The following is a 12,907-nucleotide window of genomic DNA, read 5'->3' as shown; positions in this document are numbered from 1 at the left end:
ACATTCTAGGAGGAAGTGTGTGGAAGTGTCTATTAATGTACACATCTGCAAAAGGCAGCGGGTTTTTGTGCGGTGTTGGAAAAAGTGCAATTTTACAGGGATTTTCCCACACCGCACCTGGTGCGAACAAGCCCTCACATGGGTGCTGAGCCCTGTACAGCATAAAGAGACATTTGTCTTTTTGGTGTAGCGCTGAGCTGCATGCATTGAGACACCGTACCCGTATTTGGAAGGGATAGGTACATGCGGTCTGCATTCAGAGCTACATACCCATCTGTGCAGCTGCTCAATCACTATTTACTTACATGGACAGCCTGCACCCAGCTCAGTGCTAGGAAAGAAATGTGAACCAACAGCTCTTTACGGTGTATGGGGCTCAGCGACCCTGGGAATGAAGACTTTGAACTTCGCTCGTTCCACATTTTGAGGACACGTTCACATGTGCTTTGGTCTCTGAAGAGCTATTTGTGTTCAGATCAAAGGCAGACGCCAGCAAACGGTTGCTTAGGCAGCCACCTTAGGACACCAGAAGGGGGGGGGCAGTAAAATGCCCCTTCGCTTGTGTAGACAAAAATCCTTACTCGGCCCTGGGCATGATGAACAAATATCTGCCTGTATTTCTCAGCATGGAGGACTCCATTGTTCCTGACCAAATCTCTAACACCATTTGCAGATATGCAGCCTCAAACTTGCAAGGAACCTCCACCATGCTTGTTGCCTGCAGACACTCATTAGCCTTGTTTCCACATCGGGGGTATGGTTTTTTTCCTGCAATTCTTCCATGAAGACTACTTCCAGCCAGACTTCTCCAGTGGATGGGTGTACCTGGGTCCTACTGGTTTCTGCCAGTTCTGTGCTGATGGCACTGCTGGACATCTTCCAGTAGTGAAGGGAAGTAAGATGTGTCTGCAGCATTGTTTCCTTGGCCAACCACTACGGCTACAGTCCTCAATGTTGCCTGTTTCTTTGTGCTGCTTCAAAAGAACTTGAACAGCACATCTTGAAACCCCAGTTTGTGTTGCATTTTGGACTTCATATTGGATCCCTGCAATGCACACTATATATTACAATGCATTTCTGGCTGATAGCTATTCACTTGGATATGGTTCAGTAGGGTGGAAGGTGCACTAGTTTAAAGCCTGCATTAGCTACTTTATGTAGCTCTAAAATAACCATTACTCTTGAAGGAGGATTTCTCTCCCCACGACTTCACAACGGGGAGTGAGGGCCAAACTGTTCGCAACATGTTATACCCCGAATATGGGTGTACCATGTTACGAAAGATGAACATCCTTTAACTGCATTGGACTGGTCTGTCACAGAAAGTAATCACAGTATCTGTTCAGAACAGCCCTGAAAGTTAGAGCTTTGAGTACTAATGATGTACAGAAAGAAATGGATCCATGTATAACTACTAAACAATGAAGACACATACATTTTGCAATATTCACATTTTATTAAGAGCCAGATAAAATTATTTGCATACAGAAGTCTAATTAAAATATTTAATCTCCTTGAAACCACAAAAATAGGATTTTTGTACTCACCGTAAAAATCCTTTTCTTGGAGCCCATCAAAAGAACACAGGAAGTGTTAAACTGTCTGGTTATACTGTTGCCTACAGAAGACTGGAAACTGGCAAGCAACTTTTGGCCAGCCCAGGATAACCCCTCCTATTACCAGCATATCTCAGTTTTTGTAACAAAGCTTGATCATAAAACACAGAGGGGTGGGACTTACGTCCCTCAATGAACTCCAAGAAAAGGATTTTACAGTTAGTACAAAAATCCTATTTCTTTCTAGTCAATTGAGGGACTCAGGAAGTCTGAACTTTTGGGTGTCCAAAAGTGGTCCAACTGATGGGCAAGGCAACAGAAAACAAATTCTAACAGGCCCAAGAAAAAACAACAGAACTGGAGAATGCCTGCAGCTTAAAGAGTCATCTAAAAGGAACTTACACCCAAAGCCGGCATCAGATGAGGCTTGAACATTAACCTGGTAAAAAAAAAAAGTGTGAAGAAAATACCAGGTGGCAGCCTTGCAAATCTGGAAACCAGCAGCCTGCTGCCGAAAAGCCCAACAAGAACTCACAGATCTAGCAGAGATAGAGTGAGTCTTACCAGGAACCAGATTTTTGAGACCATAAGCTTGAATGATGGTGTGATGAGAAGCTGGTGCACACCTATGGAATCATTCGGGGTGACAAAAAGGCATTTCAGTCATTCTGAAAAAAGCAGTGACAGAAAGACATTCACAGCCTGAACCACATCCAGGCAATGGAGGGAAATATCCTGGTTAAGGGACAGTGTAAAAAAAAACAAAACAAAAACCATGTAACGCTCTTTCCATTGCTCACACGCTTGTAGGTCCGGCACACACGTGAGGTATCACCGCGACTATCAGAGTGAGAGCAATAATTCCAGCACCAAATCTCCTGTGTAACTCGAAACTGGTAACCTGTAAAGGCTTTTAAAGTGTTGCCCATGGATAATTTAATATACTGTAGTTTGTCACCATTCTATGGGTGGATGTAATTGCGTATTATATTGTGTTTGGGTTCATTATATCTCACACACATACATATATGAATGCATACATATACACATACACAGTTGTGTTCAAATTAATAGCAGTTCAACATCACTAACCAAATCAATCACTGTTTTTGGTATAAATTATATTTCCCCATGGCAAATAATTTACTAGTAGGTGTAGTAGGGTAACAGAAAACCAACAGACCCAACAGTCATGACATGCATGCTGCTGATTCTGTGTAATTGAATCACTAATTGAAAGGGGCATGTTCAAAATAATAGCAGTGTGGAGTTCTATTAGTGAGGTCATTCAGTCTGTGAAAAAAAGGTGCGTCAAATAGGTGGCCCTTTTTTAAGGACGAAGGCAGCAATTGTTATACATGTTGGGTATAGTGTAATTGTTGAAATATCAAAGACAAGAACGAGCGCTAGATCTATAGGGCAGAAGCAGCTAGCATGAAAGGTAATCCCCTCAAAACCTTCTATATCACTCAAATATCATATGCCATGCAGCAATTACATATAGTGTAATTGTTCCAGACATTGTTCAGAAGAACACCGTACTTTGATTAAAACGTTGATTGGAGAGGGTAAAACATATAAAGAAGTGCAGAAAATGATAGGCTGCTATGCTAAAATAATCTCAAAATTCTTTTAAAATGGCAACCAAAACCAGAAAGACGTGGAAGAAAATAGAAAACGACCATTTCAATGGATTGAAGCATAGCCAAAATGGCAAAGACTCAGCCAATGATCAGCTCCAGGGTGGTCAAAGGTGGTGTAAAGTTACCTGTGAGCACTGTAACAATTAGAAAATGCCTATGCCGATGCCAAGCTATCGGTAAGAAGCCCCCGCAAAGTCCCACTGTTGAAAAAAACATGTGCTTGAAGAGGTTATAAATTGCCAAAGAGCACATTGACTGGCCTAAAGAGAAATGGCGCAACATTTTGTGGACTGATGAAATCAAGGTTGTTCTTTTTGGGTCTTGGGGCCGCAGATAGTTTGTCAGACAACCCCCAAACACTGAACTTAAGCCACAGTACACTGTGAAGACAGAGGCATGATGGTGGAAGCATCGCGATACGGGGATGTTTCTCATACTATGGTGTTGGGCCTATTTATCGCTAACCAGGGATCATGGATCAGTTTGAATACATCATTGAATACATGTTGCCTTATGCCCAAGAGGAAATGCCCTTAAAATGGGTGTTTCAACAAGACAAATACACCAGTAAGCGAGCAGCATCTTGGTCCCAGACCAACAAGATTAATGCTAAGGAGTGGCCAGCCCAATCCCCGGACCTTAATCCAATAGAAAACTTGTGGGGTGACAATAAAAATGCTGTTTGAGGTAAAACCAATAAATGCAGAGGAATTGTGGAATGTAGTGCAATCATCCTGGGCTGGAATACCTGTTCACAGGTGCCAGAAGTTGGTTGACTCCATACAACACAGATGTGAAACAGTTCTCAGAAACCGAGGTTATACAACTAAATATTAGTTCAGTGATACACAGTAAAGCTAAATCTTCAAGCATTTTTCAGATTACACAATAAATATTTGAGTTTGTAAAGTAATACATTTTACCTAATGTTTTCATTTAGAATAGATGGTGTAGTGTTCCCAATGCGTTTACGTGTATGGAAATAAAAGCTATTATAAGGATTCACTTTTTTTAAACACACGGCTATTATTTTTAACACAACTATATATATATATATATATATATATATATATATATATACACACACACACATGCACACACACATGCATACACATATATTTATTTTGTTTGGGGTTTTTATTTTAGTCATTTTCCAGCAAAAACATGCTGATTTTTACATGTATGTGAGGAATGTCAGAATTGGCATGGGGGTAAAGTGGTTAGGTAGGCCTCAGCTTCACATTTTCCTTGAGCAAGACCAGAAAAAGTACTTACAGAAAAAAGCCACTAGGTTTAAGCACCCACCATGCAGAGCTGAGGAAAATAGAAAAAAAAAAAAGGAAGGAGAGAGAACCAGATTAAAATCTCATGGAGTCAAAGGGAAAGAAATAGGTGGAATGAATGGGAGACCCCCTCTACTAATATATTGATGATGCTGACAGCCCAACACTGGTCCAGACCCATCTGCATTTAGAAGATTTAAAATCTCCTAAGGTGGAAGCCTGAAGACTCTCACCAGGTGAGGTATGTCTTCCATGCACGATGATAGATCTTGGGAGAAGTATACTTTCCAACCTCCCACACATTGTGTGAACCACCCATTCAGAGATGCCATAGTCTCCCAGAATGTGGGCTTCAACAGCCATACTATTGAAAGCCAATGACTGTGAAGCAGGATATTAAATCAGTTCTTGGGACAGAAGATCTGGTCAATCTGGAAGAGCACACAAAGCAAGCGCTAGAAACCTTACCAGGTCAGAGTCCCACATCCACCAATCCGCAGCATTGAAGGCCACTGGAATGCCCTCCATCTCAATCCTGGAAAGCAGAGGAAGATGTTTAAGGGGAAAAAAGGTATTAGTTTAGGGTGAACCAATTCCACAGAGCCACCAAAACCATCCACTGGTTCAAGAGGATCCTTGTACCTGGAGACAAACCTGTTCAGTTAGTAGTTAAACCTGGAGGTCAATAGATGGTGACAACTACCTGTGTGAAAAGTCCTGGAACAACTACAGTTGTAAGGACCACTGCCATGGGTCCAGATGCTGCTGGCTGAGAGAGTCTGCCAGTCACAGTGAGACTTTTGGTTCCTTTCTTATAGTTGATGCATGCCACTGCTGTGGCATTGTTCAACACAATTAGGATCTGGTGACCCTCCACCATAGGCAATCAGTGAAACCATTCAAATTCCCAGCACTTTGATTAGGTCTCCAATGACCAAGTTCCCTATTCCAACAGGGTGCCCAGGACTTCCCTCCAGCCCAACTGGTTGGCGGTGTGATCATGAGAATCTTTCAAAAGATGGGAAGGAAGGACTTCCCAGATTCCTGAGCCATCAAAAAATGGGGACAAGCAGGTATTTATTATTTATTTATTTCAGGTACTTAGATAGCACCGTCAATTTACACAGCGCTTTACACATATATATTGTACATTCACATCAGTCCCTAACCCTCAAGGGGCGTACAATCTAAGATCTCTAACTTACATTCATACATACACATACTAGGGTCAATTTAGATAGGAACCAATTCACCTACCAGCATGTCTTTGGATTGTAGGAGGAAACCAGAGTATCCGGAGGAAACCCACACAGGCACAGGGAGAACATGCAAACTCCAGGCAGGTGGTGCTGTGGCTGGGATTCGAACCAACAACCCTAGTACTGCCAGGCGGAAGAGCTAACCATTTAGCCACTATGCTAGGTATGTGTCCATGATGTCCAGAGAAGCTAGGTCTTCCTGGTGAAGGGAGGAGATGACAGACCACATTCAGTGCTTTGGAGATCCAAGATAGGGCACATTGGGTTAGGGAATTGTGAACAGGTTGCAGTAAAACTGTTAAAAACTGTTCTATTACAGGAAATGGGGCAATGACACCTTGATCCAGAAGACCTGAGGGGTCTACTTGAAAATCTGCTAAACTGTGCAGTGACACAGGAAGGTTAGGAATGAGAAACCAAGGAGAACGCTGGGAACTAAATTCAAGCTTGTAGCCTCCGGAAACCATTCTGCACCCAAGCATCTGAGATGAAAGTTGTCCAAGTATCCACAAGGCCAACAGACATTCCCCCCCCACTCCAATTTGGAAAGTGGGGTGTGAGTGTTGATACGGAGGTGGCTTGTCTGTGGTTTTGATAGACTTTGAGCTCCAAACCTCGTGGACAGACTGGGAGCCAAACCTAGGGGGCTTGGACGTGAAGGTTGCGAGAGCAAGTGTAACGAGAAGGAATTTTGCTAATGGGAGGGCAAGTCCTCCTAGACTGTCTCAAGCTTTTCTGGCTGAGGAAGATGAATGCTCTTGCCACCAGAAGAATCCTTTAGAATCGTATCAAGAGCAGATCTGAAGAGATGTCTGTTGAAGTCCATGTGGAGCAGGTGCTTTTTAGCCGTGGATTCCTCTGCCGGTGTACTGACAGGAGACCTGTGGTGGAAATGAGATGGGAAACCCTCAGCAGCCAGTCACATCTATAGGCAACAGTCATCAGCTCCACAGTTTTATGTCCAAGGGTTTAATCGCAGCAGAGACCAGATCCTTTTTAAAAAGGATTTAACCAGACAGTAAGAGTTTGGCAATGCAAAGTCAAAACAGGATGAGCATCAAAGCCTGCCAGTGTGAACAGAGCTTTAGAGAAGGTGTTCAACTGCATATCATTTGAGTCCTTAAAAACAGACTCATCCCCCTCCAGAACAATAGTTGCTTTATCAAGGTGGCCACTGCCAAATCCACACAAAGCAGTTGCAGACTGCTTTTTAACAAAGTACAAGGCTAATAATGGGGAAGGACTAAATATCTTGTTAGTGTGTTTCTAAACTCCATAGAGGAAAACTTAGAAAAAAGGATGCACTGTAACAGTCTTTGTGGTCTCAGTGGCTCTAAAAGGCCCAAGACTGGGAATAGCAGTGGCAGGAGCAAAAGGCTGGTCCTCTAGTTTTCAGAGTGGTGGGCACTACATCAATAGGAGTCTAAATTTTGGAATTAAAGCAGAACACTGCAACTCCTCTGAGGCAAGCTAGTCCAGTAGGGACTGGATTGACTTGGAATCAAGAGCGTCAGTGGCTGATAGCACAGAGGCAATGGGCAGATTGGATACAGAGTCTACAGGGGAAAGGCATGGCAGCATGCTTGTGGCCTCTGCAGTCAGACAGTAAATAGCTGGGTGATTTGGGCCACAATGTCTTGCACAATTGTAGAATGTCTTGTGAAAGGGCAAAGAAGCTTGAGATCCTAAAAATGGGACATACTCTAGCAGAAGGCAACATGATTTCAAATTGCATATATTGGCCACATCATTGGTAATGCTGCAAGCAGCACCTGAGCTGTTAGTAAAGTGTGAGCTGTGGGCACCTGGGACAGTGGGACCTTTTCCCATGTCTAGAATCAGACATATTGTGACTGCGTGGCACTTAAGTTATGTAAGCTCAGGGTACAAGGCAAGGCATCAGGTAATCACAAAACCAAAACAGCTGGAAGCAAATGAGGGTCAAATTCCCGGAGGTGTTCATGGTCTTTCTCTGGAAGGGGGGGGGGGGGGGAAGAGTGGACCAAAGATCAGAGTTCCACGTCTTATTGCTTGAGTAGCAGCAGCTGGGAGATGCTTACTTGGCACTTAATGAAGGGAATGAGTGTGGTATGCTCTGTTGACACTTCCTGTCACTACCCTTTCCATGGTAGAAACTGGCAGAAAGTGAGATTAATAAAAGGTGCATAGCAATCCAAGCAAATAAGGCAGCCCCTGGAGCTTAGCATGTTCAGCCTACTCAGAGTGGGTTGTCAGAGACAGGCAAAGCACTGAGGCAGTGCCAACAGCTCGGAGTCTGGAAAGGGTCCCGCATCTAACTTGTTCCAGAATGGAGCCTGGAAATCACCTTACACAGAACCCAATGCCCAAACGGTCCCTTCCAGGCTAAACCATCTCCTGCCCCATATGCAGTCTAGCAGGTTCCAGTTGCACTTCAAAAGTCAGGACAGCTGCACTGAATAGTTGCATCACAGAGACCAGCGCTATAGCAGTGATGCAATGAGTCTTAAATAGTAATTAAAAAAAAAATTATGCTAGTAAAATTAAGTTACACCAAAAAAAAAAAAAAATCCATCCTCCTAGGACACTAGCAAAAAATGAAGGCATGCTGGTATTGGGAGGGGCTATCCTGGGCTGGGCTACAGTCTGTTGTTTGCCAGTGTCCAGTCCTTCAGTAGGTGGTAGTAAACCTGAAGGTTTAAGACATACTGTATCCCTCAATAGACCAGTTTTTGTTTTAAGTTTTTTGTCCCCCCCCCCCCATTTTATTTACATAAAGCAAGAGCTCACGTGAAATACAAGAGTCCACTACAGCCCCTCCCCATTTATTTCAAACTGCAGAATCCAGAATTCACAGCTGACCTAGGTTAATGGACCATTTATGTCTTAGAAACTGCTGTCAATTAAGATTAGCAATGGCTAAATATTACTAAAAACTTCTAAAGTAGGGGTTTAGAATACACAAGAATAAAGAGATTAACAATTTATTTGTACACAATACTGTGTAATCACATGTAATCCTTCTGCGTAATAAATTAACTTAATTCCCTGTATGTCAACTTCTATTTTAAATCTGGTTCATAGTGGGAATTATTGTCTTGGTTGAAGAAATAAGAGAGAAGATAGTGAATGGCCTCTTTAGTACCTGCCTATCTAACTCCCCCAAGCTGGAACAATGTTAGAAAGGAGGGAGGGGCTGTAGGAAGCAGAAAGCATTCTGGCATATCAGAAAGCAAGATAGGGAACACACAGAACACTGACAGAACCAAGGACCGGTTGCACAGAAAAAAAAAATTTACAGGCAGTGTCCATTAAAAATGCTTGAAAAGAAGTTTTGGCCAAAGTGCCTCTCTTTAAGGACAGTTTAATTTTTATGATAAACCTCAGTAACCACTCTACCCATGGCCTCTGTATCAAGATCACATGCATGCACCTATAACACATTTTCCCCTTGCATTGCTAGGTTTGCTGAGCTCAGCCTACTCTTCATAAAAAAATAAAATTCAGCAAGAAAATTGCACGGTAATGCAGACAAGAAAAGACCATCACTTCAGCATAGGAACAAGGTGAGCTAATTACTTTCTAGGACAGCTGCCTTTCTGCTGCTCTGCACTGGTGTGTCTCATTGAAAATGTTTATCTATGAAGAGAAGACAGCACGGGGAAGCTGTGTTATTGACAAATCTAGGCTACAAAGTTGCAGCATATTTACTGATGCAAAGGCCAAAAAGGGGTAGTTGCTGGGCTTCAAAATGGGAGTTAGCCTGCCCTTGAAACCTTATTGTTTGAAAACATGATTGCACTTAAACTGGTGCAAAGTGCAAAATACCATTTAATAATTTTTCAATAAAAATAAATTATTGAGACATGGAAACTATAAAAAATTCAGTCAATATTGAAAAAAATGTGAATCTATTTAAGCTACAAACCTTGGGATAGAAGTACGGTACAAAGAGATTGTGAACCCCTAAAAATGTTCTGGATTTCTGAAAGTCCTAAAAACACACATTTTACCTCGTCATCTTTTTAGTTAACAAATAAATAAAACAAACATTCTCATATAACTAATGAACAAATTAAAAAAAAAATCAAAATGTTCTCACCATTTTGGTTACCTGTGCTTAATTTTGTTCCTATATGGCAGGGAAACACAAGCTCACAACAAAACTATCTGAAACAACTGACGCAGCAGCTTTCAGTCCTACCACTTTGCACAAATATTAAAGTGGTTATAAACCCTTACATATACCCTGTGAAGTGACTAGCCTCAGATGATACAGAGATGATACAAATCCTTCGACATACGTTGTGTCTGATTATCTGCAGACATTTCTTTTGTGGACTGTTCTTAAAACACACAGATCAAAAGGATTTTTTTCCTCACCTCTAGCAGCAGGGGGCAGTGATCTGTCACACACACTGCAGAGCTAGAGCACAAAGCACCCTGATACCAGAGCTGATTGGAGGGAAGAGGCACACTCCTCTTTACACAGGCATACAAGCTCAGGAAAGCTCAGGCTGAGGTGTCAGGAAAAAATTCAGAAGTGACTCATGCAGACTGACCCATCACTATGATGGGTTGTTCCAACGGCAGGCAAGCTTTGCCCAGTCAGAACAGCCTAGCATCTGGCCACAGCACAGGCACTTAAAGCTGCTCCAGGTATCTGCTCCATGGTGTCTGTATTCAGGAAAAAAAAAAAAAGCTGCTGACAAATCAAATTTTTCTTTAAAGAGGCGGAATCGCTTTAATCTATTTATTGAAACCACCCCTTTAATGATATTACATGTAAAATGCTTTGTGGGTTTTTTTGTTTTGTTTTTTTTTTTTAAACACATAAGAGGTCTGTAATTAAAAATCACAATATATTTTTAAGATCCATTCATTCCAAAATATAGGAACTTTCTAAGGGTTCACAAACTTTTCATACAACTGTATGTACTGGAAGTATGTCATAAAATCCTATGTCACTGAAAAGGTCTCTGCAAAATAATTCTCATCATTGCATGACACTGCAGCACTGAAACATCAGTTTCATGACAAGAATGCTCGGTACATGGGTATCTGGAAAAATTTGAAAAAAAGAGCTACATTTGTTTCCAAAATTAGTGGAACTTAAGATATAGGTCAAGTCATCTACAGGGATGATCAAATTTCAAACAGATTTAACAGTTCAAAAGATTTGAAATCTTTTTTTTTAATTAGTGCAAAAACTGACTTTAAATGAGTTATCGTAATGGGATTATAGACTTGATTGAAGTGACATTGCCAATAAACATTTGACATTAATGTCCCACATGTGGATATCTTGCAAATACAGTAATGCAGTTTGCAATCACAGATGAGATTATATCGAAGGCCATTGGGGAATGATATGCAGTAACCCACAGCAACAAGATATCCTCAGCTTTTAGTGGATACGCTAATGAATTTCACATGATACTGCACATAAACCGCTCTTTGCACCCTCTTTGTAAAGCCCAAGAGTGAAAAAATCCAGATAACAGGAGCTATTGCTATGCTCTGCACATCAAAGGAGGGGACAAGTCGCTGTTTAAACATGAGTCAATAAAATGGAATAACTGGATACTCTGCAGAACTATACATATGACGAATGAAACGTGTAGTAAAACATGACAGTGTCACCAAGACGTAAAATATTCGGCAACTGGGGACAGGAAAAGGTAGGGTAGAGGGAAGCACTGTTCCAGGAGCTCCATCTTATAAAAGCAAAATAGCCCCCTATGCTGCGTAATCCCTCCCCCATCACAACACCAAAGTTCATTTTTTCCCCCTGTACTTTATCGCCGAGAAAACCGGTTCTTGAAAGCTTTTATTGTTTTGGCCATCATTGGAGCAACTTCTGAAAAACAAAAGAAAAGAAATTGGTACAATAAAAACACAAAAAAAGAGTTAAACAATCCAACAAAAAAAAAAAACAGCTGAAAAGAAATACAGTTGTGTCCAAAATTATTCAACCCCCAATGCTGTAAAGGGGTTTAGGGACTATAGTGTACATTTGGAATTGTATTCAGAATCAAATCCTACAAGGACGTTGTAACTACCCAAATGCAACTAAAATGACATCAATTGTTTATGTAATACAGTAGTAAATGGTTCTTATGTGGTTTCTTCATTGCCACAATTATTCAACCCCTTAAAGACTACCACTCTGAAGAACAGAGGTTCATACAGGTGCTTTCCATCAGGTATTGAAAACACCTGTGGATGTCACCGAGCAGCAATCAAGCATAATAAGCACCAATTAGGCAGCTTTAAAATGACTGTGATACTCAGCTCCTTCTAGACATTTACTGGTGTGGTTACAAACATGGTGAAGGCAAGAGAATGGTCCAGGAAGACAAGAGAAGAGGTGATTTCTCTTCACAGGAAGGGCAATGGCTATAAGAAGATTGCAAAGATGTTAAACATACCAAGAGACACCTTAGGAAGCATCATTCGCAAATTCAAGGCAAAGGGCACTGTTGAAACGCTACCTGGTCGTGGCAGAAAGAAGATGCTGACTTCGACTGCTGTGCGCTACCTGAAGCGTAGAGTGGAGAGAAGTCCCCGTGTGACTGCTGAGGAACTGAGAAAAGATTTGTCAGATGTGGGTACAGAAGTTTCAGCCCAGACAATAAGACGCACACTGCGTAATGAAGGCCTCCGTGCCAGAACTCCCAGGCGTACCCCCTTGCTGTCTCCAAAGAATAAGAAGAGTCGACTGCAGTATGCCAAAAGCCATGTGGACAAACCACAAAAGTTGTGGGATAGTGTTCTGTGGACTGATGAAACAAAATTAGAACTGTTTGGGCCCATGGATCAACGCTATGTTTGGAGGAGGAAGAACAAGGCCTATGATGAAAAGAACACCTTGCCTACTGTGAAGCATGGTGGAGGGTCAATCATGCTTTGGGGCTGTTTTGCTTCTGCAGGTACAGGGAAGCTTCAGCGTGTGCAAGGTACCATGAATTCTCTTCAGTACCAGGAGATATTGGATGGAAACGTGATGCAGTCCGTCACACACCTGAGGCTTGGGAGACGTTGGACCTTTCAACAGGACAATGATCCCAAGCATACCTCCAAGTCCACTAGAGCATGGTTGCAGAGGAAAGGCTGGAACATTTTGGAGTGGCCATCGCAGTCACCAGACTTAAATCCGATTGAGAACCTCTGGTGGGACTTAAAGA

At 42.0% G+C, this 12,907-nt stretch overlaps 1 protein-coding gene across 1 annotated transcript in view; it reads right to left on the bottom strand.

Annotated features, from left to right (window-relative positions):
• Positions 1-1,436: 1,436 nt before the first annotated feature.
• The window catches only part of ELOA (elongin A), a 67,038-nt gene continuing 55,567 nt past the window's right edge, over positions 1,437-12,907 (bottom strand). The window contains exon 11 of the mRNA XM_089676694.1: positions 1,437-11,580. Coding sequence (XP_089532820.1) covers positions 11,519-11,580 — 62 coding nt within the window. The 3' untranslated portion in view covers positions 1,437-11,518. The remainder of the gene's footprint in view (positions 11,581-12,907) is intronic.

This window comes from Staurois parvus, unplaced genomic scaffold (assembly GCF_062004578.1).
Source record: "Staurois parvus isolate SC_StPar_1 unplaced genomic scaffold, SC_StPar_1.0 ptg000172l, whole genome shotgun sequence".
Classification (NCBI taxonomy): Eukaryota; Metazoa; Chordata; class Amphibia; order Anura; family Ranidae; genus Staurois; species Staurois parvus.
This window is presented reverse-complemented; position numbering and strand designations above follow the sequence as displayed.